Source organism: Motacilla alba, chromosome 5 (assembly GCF_015832195.1).
Source record: "Motacilla alba alba isolate MOTALB_02 chromosome 5, Motacilla_alba_V1.0_pri, whole genome shotgun sequence".
Lineage (NCBI taxonomy): Eukaryota > Metazoa > Chordata > Aves > Passeriformes > Motacillidae > Motacilla > Motacilla alba.
In genome coordinates this window covers 40635391-40656512 of record NC_052020.1, presented here as the reverse complement: position 1 = coordinate 40656512, position 21122 = coordinate 40635391, and the positions used below count along the sequence as shown (strand labels likewise).

Sequence of the window (21122 nt, the reverse complement as noted above, 5' to 3'; positions counted from 1 at the left end):
CCCCGCATGAGTTACCAAGGAATGCAAGGCCAGGTGGAGTAAGCCTATATCAAATCTGCCACCAGGGCAGTGGCCAGGGAGGCGGCAGCCAGGGCTGAGGCATCACTGGGAAGAGGGAAGGACAGAGCTGGAGCAGGCAAGAAGCTGGTTCAGGCCTGGTACAGGATGGCAGTAGAAGTGAACAGAGAGCTCAGCTGTGTAGGGCCAGTGTGGGCAGCTGCATGCATTCAGATGGGGATACACCAGGAGGAATACATGCATGAAGCTCCTTCTATGTGCATTTTGCTCAGTACTTAACTACATTACCAAACACTTGTTAACCCTAACATCAAAACATAGGTTTAAAAGAATTGAACGTCACCTTCACTTCTGGTACAGATTCAGTCCACTTTGGGAAGACTGGAAGTCAAGGAAGTTGCAGAGGATACAACCCTGCCAGTCAGGGTGGCAGGAGCTAGTATTGCTCTTGGGAGCCCATCAGTCACCTGATTGCAGTCACCTCTTGTCTTCAAGCACACAGTCCTGAACTAGCACCAGCTCAGAGTGAAGGAAGTGCAGTTCCAGCTAACAGCCTTGCTCTTTCTCAATCCCCATCACTCAGGATTTCAATTTAACATTCCCCAGCCAAGGATCACTATTCTGTATATTGGCATGGAATAATTCCCAATTCAGACTGACACAGCAAAACCTCAGCTTACTACAAGAAATACAAGCAGGAATATTGTCCTGGAGAGGAAGAAGAGAGAAGGAACAGGCAATGCCAGGGCATTGCAGAGATGAAAAAGCTCCTGCTGAGCTCTGGAAATGCCTGGCTGTGCTGCCTGACTGTGAATGCAAAGGAAAGGGCCCGAGGGAGAAAAGCTTATCTTCCCTACTTCTCTTCACACAACAGTCCTATGATAAACAAAGCCTGCTGCCCTTCAGCAGTTCTGTAAAAAACAACTTGTGTTCAGAAAAGCCCTACAATAACAAACAGGCTGCACAGTTACAGAGTTCACAGGCAACTCAAAATGAGTACATTTTCAAACAAAGACTGCACAGGCAGTAAAGACATTTTAAGAGATGGTGTTTTTTTTTTGAAAAGCAATTCTGCTAGTGACCTTTTCAGTGAATTTACCTCTAAATTCAGCAAAACTATCAACATAGTAAATGGATTCAGGCTTGGCAGAAGGCATTTCATAAAATACTGGGCAGTTTCATACATGTGCAAGCTCACATGCAAATTCTCTGTTAAAGTGGAGCTCAGAACATAGCGGAGGTTTTATAAAGGCAACTCTTGTTTATCTGTTGGCTGTGGTCCTCTTCCATGTCACATCGGCTCAGTACACTGACAAAAACAAGTTGTTACTGGTGTCAGACCTGCCAAAATGATGCTACTGCAAGGAAGGAGCAGCAAGCTGCTCTGAATGGTGCAACATCAGCAGAACTTGCAGCCACTGAGACAGAACTCTCAAGCCAAAAAAGATACAAATAAACAAAAAATCCAACAAAAATAAAGACACCCCAAGTCAATTCTACAGGACCAAAAGTAGGCTAAACTAGTGTGGCAGTGAATATGATTACCATCTTGGATTAACTCTTTCAAAGCTATGTTTGAACCTTTGACTCTGTTCAAAAAATGGCTACTTTACTATAAGGACTCCCACCTGAACAAACTGGCACATGTCTACAGGCAAGCAGATGAGCCTGTCCAGACGTACAAAAATGCACATTTCTAGGCAGGGCACATGAACACTAGTAAATAAAGAAGGGATAGCTTTAAAACCTGACATTGAACAATACTTGTTGGTTTACTCCTAAGAACTAAATCATCAACTACTCTAGTTCAAGAGAAACATAGCTTCCTTTTTTTCCTAGTCCACAGGCCTTCCTGACAGAGTCCTGCCTGGCCCTGGGACATCAGATGGAAGAATACAGCAGTTTCTTTCAGAGACACCCTTCCCTCAAGTATGCAAATGGGTGTAGCCCCCACATATGTTAAAAGGATTTGCCTGGAACCTACTAAGATGCCTCCCACATTACAAGTCCAAACAAGTCCAGAGGACTGTTTGCAAGACACCACCCACCACAGCAATTCCCTCACCACTGACTTAACCAGCTAAATGAAATCACTTTCTTAACAGGTAAGGTAATTGTGAGCTGCCCTCCAGCACATTCTTTTATCAGATCCACTTTGGGGAGAATGTGATAAGGTCACTGCTTTAGCAGAGCAGATCTACAATATTTAGTCCTGCTCTGAAATTCCAACCTGGACTGATACATGAAATATCCTCTGCAGCCACCTATTCTCTTCACCCCTGATTTTACATCTAATTTTTACTTCTAATTTGAAGTATTTCAAGATAGTGTTTCACTGCAAGCTAACTACAAGAACCTCAGAAAAGGGAACAGAACCCACAAGATGGGTCTTGCTAAGGACTCAAAGGGCAAACAAAACAACACTTCAGAAGTCCACTTTGACATTGCAAGTACATGTCTCTATCCCCAAATGAAACTCTTGGGTATCTATTTTTCTTAGCCTCAGATAAGATTATTTTTACTCTCAAGCCAGTTGTCTTCCCATTCTTAGAATAGATTAAGTACTGGCTACCTGTCAGCTCTACTGATTTTACAGGTGTCCACCAACAACCATATGGGCCATTCCCTTTAAAGTTGGACTCAACGATCCTTGTGGGTCCCTTCCAACTCTGAATATTCTGTTTCTGTGTTGTGTGAACCATATAAACTGGTCAGTAGTTCAAGGCCACACAGTCCTTCATTAAGAAAACATTCCTAATCAGGGCCTGATGCGACGTCAATGGGATCAGTGTTAAATGACTTACAGTAGAACCCAAAGTAATTTCTGCTTTTGTCTCCTTCTCTCTTTACAGAGGCCTTCCACCTCTGAGAAACCCCATGTTTGCGTGTATTTGCACCACTCACATCTAGGGTGAAAATTTAGGCAAACCAACCATGACCATGAGCCCTTCAGAGAAAATACCATCTCTTGCCATACTTCTTGACTTTGCACTGCTGAGTGTTCATTTCACACTGGGACCCAAGGCATAGTCAAACACTAAATAAAACCTGATTATTTCTTCACTTCTCATTTTTTCCTTTTATAATGTTTCTTACAATGCAAGCTCCTTGCAGCCTGCATCCTCCCAGGGCTTTCTAATGGTTTCCCCACTCTACCAGATGAGATGTTCTTCCCAATACAACTCTGGCTACTATGTACCTCTCCAGCAGCTCTACAGAAACAATGTGACGACGTCCTCAGGGATTCAACTGAAAAGGGATAGCCCCACCTGGAGGAAAGAGAGCTAAATGCTCCGCAGGCATATTGTGTCACTCCTCCTGGGAAGCTGAGAGAGGACGACTCAGGCAAGCCGAGTGCATGACAATTCTCACTTATGCTCCTGCAAAGCACTTCAGGGACAAGCGTGCACAGCCAAGAAAAAAACGTTAAATACATGAGGCACTGCCTCCTTACCCTCACTTCTCTCCTTCTTCCTCCTTCAAAAATGTCATAGTAGATGGGCCATTTCTCTGAATAAATCACTGCACATGACTGAAGAACATCTAGTTTCATAGGCACAGACCCCACAAAAAATGGACCTTTTCAATGCTACAAAATTAAAACCCAGAGTTGCTATGGCCAGAGCATTCAGCTGACACCACTCCAGAAAGCACAAGGAGGAAAAGGAAGTGTCTTATAATTATAAGATTTATTTTACAGCTTGTTATGTTTTCAGTGGAAAGCTTTCATGCTTTATGTGTTGGCAGGAAGTGTGCTAGACAGCAGTGCTCAAATGTAGAGTCATCAAGCCACCAGCTGGCCCTGATAGTAGCTTTTTTAGACTGCATTAGTGTTGACCATGCCTTTTAGATGAAGAGATATCCTGGGGAGCACATAATAGGCCAACCAAACATGATCAGCTCAGGGATTGTGGATGGGCTCTGAAGCTCTTCACCTCTCTATTACTGGTTCCCATTTAGTTTGGTGGCAGAAAGTCACTGCCACCTAATGGCTATTTTGTGTCCCATAAGAAAGTTCATTTGTTTCTCACCTCAGTTCACCAGAGACTGAAGCACAAGTAGATCCACCACTGCACACACTGGCTGGGGTGGAGAACAGCCCACAGTCCCCATTCACAGCTGCCTTTTTGAAGGAATGCCATGGAGAGTTCCTTAGGACTTCTCTCTGCAGATGCAGCCCATGTCCATCAGGAAGAAACTATTTTTGAACATCACTTAATATTTAAGGCACATGCTATTACTGAATCACAACTGATTCATATGAAGTTCAAAGACACAGGATATTTCATTGCTCTGAGCTATCCAGAAACTGTAGATTATTTTTGAAAACACACACACATATATATTTATTCCTCTTCTTTCCAAGATCCTTCCACTGTGCTACTTCACGGTGAGACAAAACTCATTTTGAAAATACCCACTCCACTGTGAGAAGTAAACATAGCAAAGCCAGGAAGAGCCTCCAAGGAGCAAGGAATGGTATTCTGTATAATGATGGCACAAGGTTATACTTTCCAAATATTTGCCCAGGTACTGACAGCCCAATAACCATAAGTTTGAATGACGAGAACATCCTCATTCTGCTCTCAAAAGTAGGACATTTAATTAACCTCCCCAAATGGCTTGTCCCTGACAAAGCAATTTTGTAGCCAACAAAGTTAATTCAAGAATGGATTCCCATTGTCTTCTGAGATACCTTGACCACAGATCCTTTTTCTCCTTGCTGTCTTCTCTTCATTACAAAAAAAACAAAACTCACAGCAGCAATATTTTGTCTTACAGAGAAAAACAACAAAAAGATGTCCTGCTCAAGATTTTCAACTGTGGCCACTTGTGCCAAAATCTGCCAAAATCAAAGACAACTGACCCATTGCAATCCTCTTACTACACTGACAACTCAGAATTCCATTGACACCAGCCCTTGAACAAACTGCATGTGGTGACACACCTCCTGACTGACATCAGGATCAACAGAAATTGATGCCAGCAATGAAGAAGTGTCAGCCAAGACATCCAGATGCTACACTGAGAGGAACACCACTGAGAATGTCCCATGGTAGGCTGACTTGGTACTCAGGAGAAAAAACACTGTGAAGGGCCAACATTCATTGGGGCAGAATAATGTCAGAGAAATGTAGCCTTCTATAGAATAAAATGCTTTGTTAAGAAAACAATAGGTAAGGAAATGGCACTGAGCAGGCTGCCCTCCTTCTTCCTGTGGCCCAGTGCAAGCAGGAGTAGAAATGAAATGCCCAAGCTTACATGTGCAAAGATGTCCAGAATCATTTAATGAAACAGACATGAAATGAAGAGAGGTCATACCTCCCCTAATACTCCTGACACTAGACCTACAGACATACAATGTCTTGCAACCAACCACTGACACCTGCCCTTGACATCAGTACACTGGCACTACCATCATATGCAGGAAAAGGGCCCACACACCAGGAAAGGACCCCTAGCTTAGGAGAAAGATTGAATTTCTGACATGGTTGAGCCATCAGTGGTGAAATGAAGCAACCATTGGGAAGGACATAAAGCCCAGGCACATAAGGAGGCTCATCTATGCTTCAGGCAGGGGCAGGAATGAAAAATGGCTGTTGCTGAAGGACAGCAATGTGTGCCATCTGGCAAGTGGGTTCTCATATCTCCTAGCTGACAGAGATCCAGGGAGAGGCAAACTAACCTCAGGACACACAGTAAATTCCCATCTACTACTTGCCACCTCATGGGAACTAGTAAAACTTTAGCCATAGTATGGCCCATCTGCTAGCCATAAAAAATGCTGGGAACTGAGGGGCTTAAAGTATTAGCATCAAAACTGGTCCACAAGGGACAGAAATATATTGTAAAATTGAAGATAATTCCTTGGAGCTAAGCAGGAACCTGGCTAAAAATCCCTGGGGAACCCATTTCCTTCTTAATCTGCTTTGCATTTAATTGTTTCCCAATGATTATGTTCCTGTTTGGCCTCAGTAGGCTCAGGCACTGGTGCTGCCACTGACCCTTCCCATCTCTCATGCAAGGCCATGAGTAATTTAGAGACCCCAGTTTAATGTCTCACTGGGAATACACGGAGAACAAGTTAAGCATTATTTGCACTAGAGTAGCATTACCAGTATGCTGAGTACCAGGAGGAGATCCACAGAAAAAAGTGTTTTTCCACTCCCAGCTGCAAGCACATCACAGACATATATGCACCTGCAACCCAGCACTGGAGACAGAGGCACAAAAACCAGATTCAGACCTTTTGGCACTATCAGCAGTCCCATGGTCACCAAATCTCACACATATACACAGAGATACACCCTGCCTCACAGAGTCTCTCTTCTAGGCACAGCACCAAAACTGCATCTGGAAATCAGCAGCTAATTCATACACATGCTGACAAGAAAATTACAAACTCTCAGTATGTGAAAAGCAGGTTGAGCTGGCCTCACTAGGAGGACAGAAATAAAGAGAGTACAAGGAACGGCTGAGAGTACTAGAGATCTATCCAGGACTGAAGCTAGCAGAAGCAATGTCTTGATAAGTATTGTTAAAACACAACACTGATTTGGGCAGGACATTCACATCCTCTAGGCCCTATCCAGTGACTAATCTTAAGTACCAACTCCAATAGGGTAACTTCTTGCAAGTCATTCTGAGCTAGTACAAGACCAACAAAATCACTTGCCACAAAGAGTTAAAAGAGCTGCAAGATGGTAAAGACTTGGCTGCCATCCACTTAAAATTTCACTGAGATAAAGTTTGGTGTGCAATTGTCCAAAGTATCTGCCATGTCAAACTGATGCTTCACTAGCACAAGCTCTACAGGGATGTTGCTGAAGAACCCACAAGTGCTGTTCCTGCCAGGCTCAGTGGTGGCACTCCATAACACCTGTGAACAGCAAGACCGGACTCCACTGGTCAACAAGTTTCACCAACTCACGCTATGCCTGTGCCAGCTTCCTCCTATCTCCCAGCTCACGCCCCTTTATGCAGCTGAAGGCTAGTGCTGGCCAAGCTGGCATGCTGTGCTTGCCACTGGCTCTGCCACATGCAGGGGCTCACTAGTCCTGGCAGCTAGTCCTGGCTGCCAAGCAGGGAGGGCACAGCTCTGTGCAATGCGAGCAAACAGGGCCCTTGCTGGCTGCTTGGGGTGTGGATTGACAAGTCATCAAAATTCCCATAACAGAGGTTAATGAAACCATGGAGATACATGGCAAAAGGTGAGGAATTTGCAACAGCTGCTGCAAATTCTGCCAAAATATAAGCTGTCCACAGTACTGATAACTCCACAACTTGGGTTTTGCTCGAGGAAGTTACATGCACCCTTCTGCAAACCAGGTTTCAAAGGTTCAGGGCACAGACATGGACAGTGAAGCTCCAGACTCCAACACACCTATCTCCATTTTATGCCAGGGCATCAGTGTCACTCACTTGGGATGGGGATCTACATTAGAACAGCTTAGGGTTCTTTAGACAGCAGAGGATGAGAACAAGCCCAAGGAAACCATTCTGCAAACCATTCCAGATACACTAAGACCATATTGATGATGTGGATTTTCTGCCAGAGGAATACTAAAGCATTCTGGAGTCCAATGTCACTGATTTCTACCTTAGTCAAGGCTGTTTCCAGCTTTATAGTCCCTCCAGTCTGAGAATCCCTGGAGATTACCACTCCATGCATTGTAACCAACAACATCAGTGGCCTAAATCCTACATGCACCAAGAAGAAAAATGAGGCTAAAGACCTCACTTCAAACACATTACACAGACTGGCCTAATTTGGCACAAGCTGTACTTCCCACTGCAAAGAGGCCTTGAACTCAAATAGAAGAGAAACCCTAGCTAACATACATCACAAGCACTCAACTAAAACCAAGTGTCATTCACAGCTCAATGAACTATAGGGCTATAGGCTGGAATGAAAGGTGCAGCACAAGACTTGAGAGGAGAAGTGGGGGTGCTTGTCTTCCTTCTCACTAGAAATGCTTTTGCTATTATGGTTAATTACTGATATCAAAACACAACAGTGTGTTTTGCAATTAGATGTACACTACTTTGCACAATTCTCATTTCCTCAGAGATCTGCAAGTTTGATTCATCTCTATTATTTCATTTTTAACACACTCCTTTTACTTAAATCAGTCAGCCTTCGTGTTATGGCCATTACCAAACAATATGAAGAATAAGAAAGCACCACCAGGCCGCTCTCAGCAGCTGACTGCCACACAAGCAGTCTGGGCAGCAGAGATCTGGCAGCAGAGCCCAAAAGCATACACCAAGAACTTGAGTGAGCACTGAATGCATATGGCTACCTTTAACAAAGGACCTTCTCCATTGGGCAATGCAAGTCCTAATATGGGGTTGTTATCTAATATTGCTGCTAACAATCTAGTAGAAAGCATTTTGAATTATTAAGATGACAGCATTACAGCAACACACCTGTGCCTTGCAGTTTCCAAGGAATGCGGTTCAGTGCTATTACCTACCTGTGATTTGAGGAATTCATACTCCTCTGATCCATACGGGACACTCCGAAGAGAGGTGAGGTAGTCATAGGTGATAACTGCCGTCTGCAAATGAAACCAGAAACGCTGAGCAAGCTCTACAGTCATCAAAACAATAAGACTTCTGTTAAAGAGAATGCATGTACCTTAGGCTTCAAAGTTCAGGCTCCACAGTGAAGCCTATGGCAAAAGACTCATTAATAAATTAAATGAAAATATTTTAACTTCAATGAACACTTACAAAAAGAAGCGCAGGGGCCTCACTGATATGTAGCTATATGTAAGCAACACTTGACACTCCAATACTATCTTCTATTTGAGATGCTCAAAGCATTTCCCTAATCTCTGTACAGCACCTTGCACAGCAGACTCCCATCTTCAGTCAGCCATGTGCGGCTTCCACAGTAAGGTCTGCTGCTAGTAACAGAGGTCATCCACACTCCGTGCCCCATCAGTTATCCCACAGCTTCACAGCTCCAAACTGCCTAACCAGCTTGCTCTGTGTATAGGCTCAGCAAGAAACAGAGGGACTGAAGACAAACTCAGATTAGCACAAGCAGCAGTACTTTTGGGGATATTCAACTGCACAAAGGACTGTGGGGCCAAAGGGTTGAATACCCAATTACAAAAACAGGATCCAGCTCAATGGGATCCAGCTCAAGCCTGTTAGTTAGACATTGCTACAGACAAGGGAATTATATTCTTAAGTGACTTCATGATTTCTGAAAATAAATGTAGGGTATTTCACAATTCCTATCACTAAAGTTCCTCTCTTTCCACAGTCAGATCAGTGAATGGGAGAGAAACATACAGGTCATGTTTGGAGGGAGAGAAGGGAACGTACACCTAGAGGAGCCTATCCACTAATGTGCCATTTGAACTTCAAGATCCTTGCCATGAAGAACCATCTGTGTAGCCACCATTGATTGAAAGGCACTTTTCAACAAATCTCCCTACTGAAGGGGTAGCATTCCATTCTGGCACAGGATACTAGCCCCACCTTTCACCATAAACACATCCAGGAAGGGCACGAAGTACAGCCCTATCATGAAAGCCAGGGAGGCAAGGGAAGCAAACCTGGTTTGAGACAAAGCCAGCAGAACTGACAATAGGGGAAAAAAGTCAAAAGCTCAGAAATGCATCCAAGAATGGACCAAGCTGGGAATCAGCAATAAACAGACACACTCCCTCTTTGTGGAAGTTAGGTTTCTCATGTTTCCTGATTTCCAAACTGTAAACGGAACACAGCAAATTTTTTTTTTCTGGTTTTTCAGGCTCTCTTGCCCCTGGTGAACTGAGGAGCTGCACAGATACAGAGACCATACAGAAGAAAAATTTTTCAAAGCAACTTCACAACCTCAAAGAACAACTTTGAAGTGGAGGGAGGTTCGAATCAGTCTTGCATCAAGGCTTGAGTTGGTTCTTATTTTATCTCTGGTCCACAAGGGTAATTATCACCTCCAACTCAAAAAGAAGCAGCTAACAGATTGGCCTGTATTACAGAGGAAGAGGGAATTAATTAAGCGGTTGCTAATTACACTGTAATCTTAAACACTAAATTAATATTATGATGATCCTGATAGGCAACTCTGACATTGCCAAATCCCTCCCAGTGTCTAGCTACTGCACAGAATGTTCCTTCCACATAACCAAAACAACTGGTATACTCTCAAAAGAATACAGCAAATGCACAACGGCTCTGCCAGTTTCTAATTTTACCAGAATACAGAAACACTCTGCAGCGTGATGCTGCCCACGCCACTGACTTCGTTCTCATCCAAGACTAGCGCTGTCATTCATGTTACAGTGTGAGACTGAAGCTCAGAGTTATAAAAATATATACAAAATCAACCAATCCCTCCCTTTACAGATGCCAGATTAATTTCACTGAGCTTGTATCCGGCCCAGTGTTAAATGTCCCACTTGGTATCAATGAATTCTGAACACTGTACACTCTTCCACTGCTCCTAAACCTATCCTCAGATCTTACCAAGTCATAGCACAATGATCCCCTTGAATAGCTGTCTACCCATACATAACAGCCAGTTCCCTAAACAGGGGCTTAAAAAGAAATTTTCTGCTAGAGAGCTTCATCAAGTTTCTTATGGAGTCTGCAAAGAACTACTGAACCAACATGCTTAAAATACAACCAGACTCAAATCTCTCCAAACAAACTCAGAGGAAATCTGCCCAGAGTCTCATAGTTGTACATCAGGTTCCTTGATCCTCATATGTTCTTTTCTCCAGGCTTGTCTTTTGTTTTGTTTTGTTTGCCTCGCTGTAACTTGTCTTAAAGTTTTGTGTCTGCTGCTGCTGAACTTATTAGCTCTTAAGAATTGCAGTCTCTTCATTACAGTCAGCTTTTGCCTGGCTGTGGTCCAATGACAAAATCAAGCATCCAGGTAAGAAGCAAGGGCAGGACTAGATTGAAGGACAGATACTTTAGGTCTATGTAGATGTCACTAATATTCAATATCCAAAATCACTTGCTTGCTACAGAGATTAATCTTTCATTTGCAAAAAGCATAATCCCAAAGCTGAGCTTCCTAGAAGTAAACATGTCTGCTCTACTGGCTTCACCTGGTCCATGACTAAGGAATGACAGCAGTTCAAGCTGCCTGTGCTCAGATGAGAGCTGACTTCTGACTGTCCAAAAATGAGCAGGGAAGGCAGAGGTCACTGGTGCAGCAAGACTAAAGAATCTCTCAGAAACAACTCAAACGCATGCAGTCATACATCCCAGAGGAAACTGAGAATTCAGAAAGAGACAGAACATTCTTTTTTAAGAGTATACACACAGATTTAAACACATGCTGCCATCACCTACAGAAGACTGAGCACTGGTAACTTGGTTTTGGGGTCACTGCTTGCAGCTATGGGTGCAGAACCCTCTAAAGCATTTTAAGAGCAGGACCAGTGAAGCGCTTTATAGCCAATGACTTGTGACCTCCCTGAAGGCAGAGAACATGAAAGCCAGGCATGTCTGTAATTTGCCACCATCTAAATCAAAGAATATTTCCTTTCCCCTACTTCCTATTCTTCAGGAAAGTAATCTCTTACCATCACTCAAAACACAGACCAACTGCACAGCCTCATCACTGGAACTTCTCACTTATTTTTGTCCTAAACAGTAGATTACCACAAAAACAGTGGCTTAAGAAAGACTGAGAAACACTGTAGTCAAGCAGGCAGAACTGAAGGACACATCGGAGAACCCAAACACTCTGAATAACAGATTCTCCTCCAGCAACAAGAAGCTGCATTCCTTCTCCATGCCTCAATTTCCTGTACTTTAAAAGGGAAAGAGCTGCTCCCTGCCACCAGGTAGCACTACCTTATGGTCAGGGACAGAGCATGAAGCTTAGCACTTGTTAAGTGAGGAGAAAAGATTACAGTCTGCATTTCTGCCTTCACCCTTTCAAAATAAACATTCATTTTTCACAACAGTTTATGATGCTGCACGCACATGGCACCTGAGCCAACCCACAGAGCTTGTTTCTTATTGCATCTGCCCTCAGGAGCAAATTCCTTGTAAAACTCATTAACGAAGCACTTAAAAGTCACAGAAAACGCAGACAGACAGCTGCTTACCACTGGGGGTCTGTAAATGATAGAGACTGTGGCCTGAAGTGACAGATGTATAATGCAAGTGAGGTACGGGGAGACTGATACCCCCTCCAGAGCCTCTACTCTCCATGTTCCTGGCTGCTCATGGATTCATCAGTGAACATTGGCAATGAGAAGGCAGCAGTGTCCATTCCCAGTTTTATGAGAAATATCAGTGATGCTAGGCAGACATAGCACTCATTTTACACATCTGGAAACCACTCCAATCTCAGAAGTATGTAATCACCCATCCTCACTTTACTCTTGCTTTGAGAATGATCCTCAAAACACCAGTCCTTCTCTCCCCAAATCTCATAGCAAGGGTCATAGTGCAGTGGTTACCCTAGTTTATCAACACAGCCAGGATACTTATAAAAAAATGCAAAAATGGCATATGCAGAGAAGAGGGTTTGACCTAAGTCACTCTTAAAAGGCAACAGGACACAGCACCTGAGCAACTGACCTTGAAGGGTGGCTGATGAAAATGTGAGCCCAAAGTGAGCCCTTACTCTGAAGGTCCCACCCTACCCAGGGAAGCAGACACAGCTCTCAGTCTCTCCATTTTTCTCTTTCCAAAATGTGCTAACAACAGCTGTATTCCTTACATGCTTCCACCTCCTTTCTCCTCACAGTGTGAGGACTTGAAGACCTCCCCACAGACATTCTGATTTCCTAAGTCAGCTGAAAATGCAGACAGGGAATGCAGAAAATCCCAAGTTCTTGTGAACGTCAACTCCCTTACCCATCTAGGAATCTTCCTGCACACTGCTATAGTAGAACTTACTGTGGCAATGGCTCGGCCCACACGAACAACTCCAAAATCATTAGGATCCAGGAACTTGTTTCCATACAGATAGACGCCAGAAGCAGCTGCTGTCAATGAGGCAAATTTCAAGGCCCTTAGTGCCATGACTGATGAACCCTGCCAAGATACAAAACAGCAACTGTAACATCTGATAAGGACTTAGTGATCTGATGCCCACAGCCCCAAAGGACCTGACAATCCAAGTTTTAATTGCTCCTTTCCTAATCACACATTGCTAACACTGCCCCCAGCCAAGAGCTCAAGCAATCACCCAGCACTGAGGGTAAGTTGCTCATTGCTATTCTTAACTCAACAGTGTCTACAGGCCACAAATCCAGAAGTCACTCACTGCTAGACCTTGCGTAAATGCAATAAAACATTTGATCCTGAACAAAGGCTTTTCAAGGAGACACAACAGGTGGACAGACAGAAGGAAGCATGAGATCAAAGTCAATTCTGATCCTATCAACAGACACTTCTTCAACACAAATTTTTGAAGACATTACAGCATAGGCAGATTTTAAGGGGACAACAGATGATATAAAAAACCCAGGTTTAAAAAGAGCTCTTGCAACATCAAGAACACCCAAAGTTTGTTAGAAACTCTGCCAGGCTAGTTCTAAAAGTTCCACACTGATGATGAGTGGTTGGAAGAGATGATGGAAGGCTGATGATGAGCGCCTAGGGAGAGGCAATGCACCCCAGGAGGTTATATGCCACTCCAGCAGTCAGTGCCAACCACAGAGAATGCAGATGGGGGACCTGACCAGTGACCAAGTGAGATTTGCTTTCTCATTATCACCATCCCATTCAAGTGCCAGACAGGGAATGTACTGGCAGAAAAGCCATCTGCAGGAATCTACAGCCTATTCCTAGCTCTGTCACAGGCCCAATACAGGCCTCGGGTGAGACACTTCTCAACCACTTTTTTTCTGTGGGACAAGGGTAGGGAATGAACACATTTCCCACACTGAGCACTTTGGATCACTACATTCATTGCTTGCAGCATATAAAGTAGCATAAACATGTAACTCATTACACGTTGATATGTATTTTTTCCATTCCTTTATGTCACTGTCAAGGACCCAGATACGAAAAAAAAGTAACATGGAATTAGGTACATTTTTCTTTCCTTTCCCTATGGCTGGTACTGGGCAGAAAGTATGATTGACCATTCCTTCTGCTTCTACCACAAACCAAAAAGGTATTGTCACTTCTCTGCAAGCTCTCAAGAGCACCCTTGACAAAGTGCAGGCTCTTACCCCATCAAGATGGAGTCTACTAATCCTCCCACTCCTAGGCTTGACTGAGAAACTTGCCTGCTTCTCATTGTGAAGCTTTAGCAGGGTCAGTCTGGCTTGCGCCTTTCCTCTCGGAGCCTTGTAACCAAAAAACACATGCAGTGACACAGGTCAAGTCTTCCAAAAACAGTTCACAAGAACACAATCAGCAAAATAAGCTAATATAACACAAGAGACCTTTGTACATGAACCTTAGCTAAACTTTATTATTTCCTTTTATTTCCTTACAAACCCTAGGTAATTGTGAGGCAGAAAATCTGAGGCATATTCTGTCAGTGCCTGTCACAGCTGCCTGCAGCAATCCAGCTCTTTCTCCTGTCAGAATGGGTAGCTGGTTGAGCAGGACTCCTTTGAATCTAGGATCAAACTCAACAGAAAATAAACCTGGGTTCTTGACTGCAGCCAAATATACACGCAATTCACCAAAAAAATGTCGCCCTCCTTCCCCTGCCTCACTGGAATCCTAGAAATTTTGGGGTTTCTTCCAGCAGGACCAATCTTTTTTTTTTTTTTTTTTTTTTTTTTTGTACAGAGATCTCTTGTATCCTCTGTCACCTTCAAAAGTCATCTTTTGCAAAGTATTTTCATTAAACAATTTGTGCTCCTTGTATATTTCTGTAAAATTTCATTTATTGAAAAGTGAAAGGTGCAATGACATTTTCTTAACAGAAAATATGCCTCTTTTTCATTGTTTTTTCCTTCACTTTCTCAATTACTAAAATAACATTTTATTGAAAGCAGGATGCTGGTCCATCTGTTCTTGCATCTTATTCCTACCTGAAGCTATAATCTGCAGTTTGTTACATCACATCTATCGCCATACCCGCCAGCTGTACGTCACAAACAGAAGATGGGAACTTTAAGTAGCAAAAAAACAGGCAGCAAAGCTGAATTTTTCAGCAAGAAAAGTTCCTGCTTTCATGCTTAGTGTGTTGTAGCAATAAAAAGGGAATAATTAAAACCCCTCCAATAAGAGGTACAGAAATAAAATTCTCTAAAGTAAATTGTATTTCAAAGTCTTGCATAAGGCATAGAGGAGCCTCTTCCATGTAAATGAGCCATTATGACACCCCTAGGGATATCTTAAGGGCCCTGTCAGCTGTGAAACAAGCCTTGGGATGTCACTGCCTCTCATTATTAAGCCCTGCGTTGATAGATCACCTCCAGCTCTTTTTTCACCTAAGTGAGGTGGCTTTTTTGACTTTCACACAACTTGGCGCGCCTAAGCGTCCCTCGGGTTACAGCCAGGCTTCTCCTGTTCCCAGCAGGGGCGGCCGGGACGGTGCCGCTTCCCTGTCAGAGCCCCGAAGGTGACCCCACCGCCACCTGCCGAGGTGACCGCCCCGAGGACAGAGGCAGCCAGCGCCGCTCAAAGCCCCGGCCAGGCCCCTCCGGCCGCCAGGCCCGCGTCCGCCGCCGCGCCCGACATCTGCCCGTGCACGACACCAGGGGCCGGCGCCGCCTGCTCCCGGGTCTGCTTCGGGTCTCCCGGAGCAGCTTCCGCGCCCCGCGCCGCTCCAGCCTCCACGAACAGACCCGGCCTCGTCGAGCGCTGCGACAACCGAGTCCCCGCGGCCGGGGCCGCATTCGCCGCCCGGGCCCGGAGCCGCGGCACGGGCCGGGGCGGCCGCGGGGCCGTGAGGGTGGGACGGGCCGGGCCGGACGCTCCGCCGGCGCTCGGAGCGGCACTTACCGACCGCCGCGCCGGCACTTCAACTCGCGCGCGCCCCACGCCGCTCCCCCCTCCACCTCGCACACGGTACGGCCCTGGTCCGCGCGGCACGCCGGGAAACGTAGTCTTCCTTGGCGGCAGCTCGGAGGGGCGGGGGCGCGGTGGGACTGCAAGGGGCGGCCATTGGGCGAGCCCACGGGGGACTAGCGGGGGGAGCGCTGCGCTTCGGTGGGTCCCGCGCTGCGCTAACGCCTCCGCCCTTGCTCCGGGGAAGCGCGCAGCTCGCTCCCCGGATTGCAGGATTGCAGGATTGCTACCTGCTCGCCTTCGGTAACTGCAAGGTAACGCAATCTCACTTTGCCAGTGGGGCTCCCAGAAAACCTATCCTCTGCACTCTTAAAAAAAAAATTCACGCTTAAATGAAATTTCACATTCTATTTCGCAGAATCAACTAGGTTGGAAAAGACCTTTAAGATCATTGAGTCCAATCTACGACCTAACACTACTTTGTCAATTAGGCCATGGCACTAAGTGCCACATACAGTCTTTTCTTAAACAGCTCCAGGGACACTGACTCCACCACATCCCCGGGCAGCCCATGCCAATATTTAATCACCCTTTCAGTGAAGAGCTTCTTCCTAAAGTCCAGCCTAAACCTCCCCTTCACAGCTCATGTCTTCTTGTGCTATTGCTGGTTGCCTGGGAGAAGGTGCCACCCTTCACCTGGCTACACCCTCCTTTCAGGTAGTCATAGAGAGTGAAAAGGTCTTCCCGGAGCCTCCTCCTCTCCAGGCTAAACACCCCCAGCTCCCTCAGCCACTCCTCACAGGACTTGTGCTCCAGAGCCTTCACTAGTCCAGGTAGATAACATCCACAGCCTCCCCCTCATATACCAGGCAGGTCCCCTGGTCCTAAAAGGAAATAAGGTTGGTCAGACAAGGCCTGCCCCTTCAAAATTCATGCTGGCTGAGTCTGATTGCTTGGGCATCCTGTAGGTGAAGTGGGATTTTACTCAAGATGATCTGTTCCATAAACTTGCCAGGCACTGAGGTTAGACTGACAGGCCTGTAGTTTCCCAGATCCTCCTTTTGGCCCCTCTTATGGATGGGGTTAACATTGGGTAACCTTGAGTCATCTGGGACCTCCCCAGGGAGCCAGGACGGATGGTAAATCTTGGAGAATGGCTTCACAAGCTCATCTCACAGCTCCCTCATCACCTTAGGGTAGATCCCGTCTGGTCCCATAGACTTGTGAGCATCTAAGTGGCTCAGCAGGTCACTAACTGCTTCCTCCTGGATTACAGGGGGGCTATTCTGCTCCCTGTCCCTATCTACTGGCTCAGGAGACCATGACAGTGCATTCAAGAAAACATCCTGATGACAAGTCTCTCTTCCTAGATGAATAGGTTTTTCATCCCTGTGGAAAAGTGCTGTAAAGGTGATTTAACTACCTTCTCCCTGGCTCTGGGACAGTGCTGTGTTAAATATTTTCCTAAAAGATCAACATAATATTTGGATTATTTAATGGCTACCTGTACTGGATTTGTGTGGTCAGGTTTTGTTGTGGGGGTGGAGGATGATACAGGGTGGCTTTTGTGAAAAGCTGATGGAAGCATCCCCCATGTCTGACAGGGCCAACACCAGATGGCTCCCAGGCAGGCCCAACACTGGCCAAGGCCAAGCCTGTCAGTGACAGTGGTAGCACCTCTGCAATAGCATGGTTAAGAAGAGAAAAAAAGTTATTGTGCAGAAGTAATTGCAGTCAGAGAAGCAAGGAGTGAGAGAAACAGCTCTTGTAGACTCCAAGGTCATTAGAAAAGGAGAGGCAGGAGGTGGCTACTTTCAGATCACAGAATATCCTAAGGCACCCAGCAGGAACACTGAGTCCAGCTCTTCAGTGGATGGCCCACACTGGGATCAATCCCACAACCTCAGTGTTGTCAGCACTATTCTCTAACCAGCTGAGCTAATCTCAGGGTCATAATACTCCAAGTGCCAGAGCTGAGATTCCCCTGCAGCCTGAGGTGAAGAGCATGATGAGGCAGCTGTGCCCCTGCAGCCCATGGAGGGCCATGGTGTATCAGATGTCCCCCTGCAGTGTGTGGAGGACCCCACACTGAAGCAAGTGGATGCCCAAAGGAGGTTGTGACCCCCTAGAGCAGGACCTGACAGGACCTGTGGACCTCTGAAAAGAGGAGCCCAGAGCCCACACTGGAGCAGATTTGTTAGCGGGACTTGTGACCCTATGGAGAGGCTATCCTAGAGAAATTCATGAGGAACTGGAAGTCATGGGAAGAACTCACATTGGAGAAGTTTGTGGAGAATTCTCCAAGAGAGGGACCCCACAACTGAGCAGGGGAAGAGTGGGAGGTGTTCCACCCTGTGACAGAAGGAGCAGCAACATAGATTTGTGTGTGATGAACTGACTACAACCCCCATTCCCTGTCACCCTGCTCTTCTGCTGGAGAGGAAATAGAGAAAATTGGGAGTGAAGTTGAGCCTAAGAAGAAGGGAGAGTTGGGAAAGGTGTTGTTTTTTTTTTTAATTTGGGGTTATTTCTCACTATCCTGCTCCGATCTGATTGGTAATAAATTTAAAATCAATACATTTCATTTTCCCCAGTCCCCATGTTTTGCCCCTGACAATAATTAATGAGTGATCTCTCCCTGTCTTTATCTCAACCCATGAGGTTTTTGTTGTTGTCTCTCTCCAGCCAGCTGAGGAGGGAGTGACAGAGCAGCATGGGTTGGCACATGCCATCCAGACTGAGTCAAGCTGCCACAGTACCTCTTTTGTTTCCATCCAGCTTCACTTCAGTTTTGTTTTCCTCACTTGTACTCTGCTGCAGACCTTAATGTCAGTGCCTGCACAGTGAGGGCTTGCTGCTAAATATCATCTCTAAGAAACAAAGCAGCTACAAATGATGAAGGGCAGAGATAAGGGTGATTACCCTGCTAGCACACTGAGGATACAGGGCCCACATGGCCAGTGGCTGCATCAGCCATATGATGGCTAAACTGGCTGCAATCCCGTAAGTTTCTTTCCCTTCTAGGACAGATGGGAGCTTTTGAACTGATGGCGGGCAGTGAAGCATCGCAGCTTAGTCTTGGATGATTACAAATTATGCAGGAAAAACTATTTTTTGGAAGGAAGCTTCATGGTTTGGAGGGAAAAGAGGAAGAAATTAAAAAGTCAGGGAGATGTGCACCTGATGTACTGCTGAGGAAATGAGAGAAAGAAATACAGATTGAACATGAAGTAACAACTCCGAATCACATAATTTAAAAAGCTTAAAAATACAGGGTAAAGCTCTACTGTTCTTGTGTCTGCTAACGCATATGTAAGTTTTGCAATAGATTTTTGTGTTTGCAAATTCACAGCCTCCATGGCTCAGGCTGATAGTGGGCATAATAGTGGGGTGTCCATTTAACGCTACTGTGCTATTGCATATAAAAACCAAAAATAGCAACTCTAACCTCGGCACAACCACTGATTCCTGACCACAGCCCACTGCTTCTACCCGGGATGCTTAAAAGACTGCTGCCCGGGCTATCAATCCTCTGCTTTGATGGCTGGATCCCACATGCTGGCAGTGCTCCCAGCACAGGAGCAGGTCAGCATCTGTTTTTTGCTGGCCTCTCCTGGGAAAGCTATGGGAGGTTTCTTCAGAATTATTTTGCTCCTTGCAGCTTTCTGTTAACCAGGCTGACACCGGGTCTGCTGCAGAGAAGGGAATAAAAAAGAGGCTTTTGTAGCATAACAATGCCGTGTGCTGATGTGCAGTGGGCAATTATGTAACCAACGCTTAATCTTTCTATAATTAGAACAAGCACCTAGTTAGAGTGATCAGAGCTCTTTTGTGTGCGCCTGCACGGGGCTATGCAAGAAAAACCTTGGCTTGAAAGAAAGATGCTGGCTTGATTTCCCTTCCCTTTTCAACTGGTGAATAAATTAAATCTCAGATTACCCCAAATTGCTGTGAAAGACAAACTGTGAAAAGCGTTTCCTTTTCATTCCTGTTGAAGACATTTGCATCCCAGGTGTGAATCTCATGCAATGCAGATGCAAACCCAAAGACTCAGCCTCTCTATCCCAAGCAGCGGAGCAGCAAGAGCAGCCACACTGCCCGAAGAGAGGACAGAAGGTCAGCATCAGCCCTCCCTATTGAGAATCGATGTCTTTCTCAGATTCACTTTGATGAAGAACACGACAAGATAACTGCAAAGGCTCCCTTATACTAGATACTCCTCATGTATGGAGAGAAGGCATCAGAAAAGAGAACAAAACAGTCCCAGAAAGCAGGTGATCCTATGATTTTTTTTCCCATTCTTGGTCCAACTTAAATGGATATTGGCAGGTTTTGCCTTTAAATCAGCAATAAAAAGTTCAGAGCTGACTCTGGAAGCCATAAAATTTTAAAATAGCATCTTCTTACAATCATACTGTACATAGCCAATATTTGGATAAAAAATGACTCGACAAAACCATGCCCATTGCCCAGAGTCATTCACTCTGAATGTGACAATGGTAACTGATGTGCTCCTTGGAGAGCAGGGCTTTACACGAGCAGTAACATCCACTTCTACCAGCATTTTATTCCTTCAAGGCCTTTGCCCAACCTTGTTGTGTGGTATTAGTTTAGGCAATTGCATGCCACCTCCAAACCTCTCTCTCATAATTTCTGTTGGCAAAAAAATTCTCCTTATTTTATTTGCTAAAACTGTTGGTGCCTAAAGGGCACTCCACTTCTTGCAGGTTGTTGGGAAATGTCAGTGGGCCAACACGTCCTGTGTGAAATGATCTTATCACCTGGAAGTAGAATGCTTCCAAGACCTTTACAAAACACCCCCAGAATCTGTGGATTTTACAGAATTACATGAGAACATTTTTGCCTGAGAAAGTTGTTTTTTCTACAATATGCAACAAATAACAGAAATTAAACCAGCCTTCATTTCAGTCATTCCAGAGAACACAGACATGGCTTGAAGAATGTAAAGATTTTTTTACAAAAGCACTAATAAACCTTGTGATCTTCTTCCCCCAGCTATAATTATTCCTTCCAAGTGCTGCCTGTAATGCCTAAGGAAATGTGAAGTACAGGGGTTGCTGATGTGGTTGAACCTTTCCATCAAGTTAAATCTCTTCTCTTTCACTGTTTAGCATCTTACCTGTCCATAATTTATCCCTTGAGTTGTTTATTTTGATAATTTTTATCCGACTATGTGC

General features: G+C 45.1%; 1 protein-coding gene across 4 annotated transcripts in view; it reads right to left on the bottom strand.

Moving 5' to 3' along the window:
• ADCK1 (aarF domain containing kinase 1) overlaps positions 1-16130 on the bottom strand; it is a 71596-nt gene extending 55466 nt beyond the window's left edge. Inside the window, exons 1-4 of one of the 4 annotated variants that reach the window (XM_038136836.1) lie at positions 15919-16130; positions 14187-14303; positions 12904-13041; positions 8496-8579 (exon numbers count right to left, since the gene is read on the bottom strand). In XM_038136836.1, the coding sequence (XP_037992764.1) occupies positions 8496-8579; positions 12904-13029 (210 nt within the window). In that variant the 5' untranslated portion in view covers positions 13030-13041; positions 14187-14303; positions 15919-16130. The other 3 variants (XM_038136833.1, XM_038136835.1, XM_038136834.1) reach the window with 3 other exon arrangements.
• Positions 16131-21122: the final 4992 nt, after the last annotated feature.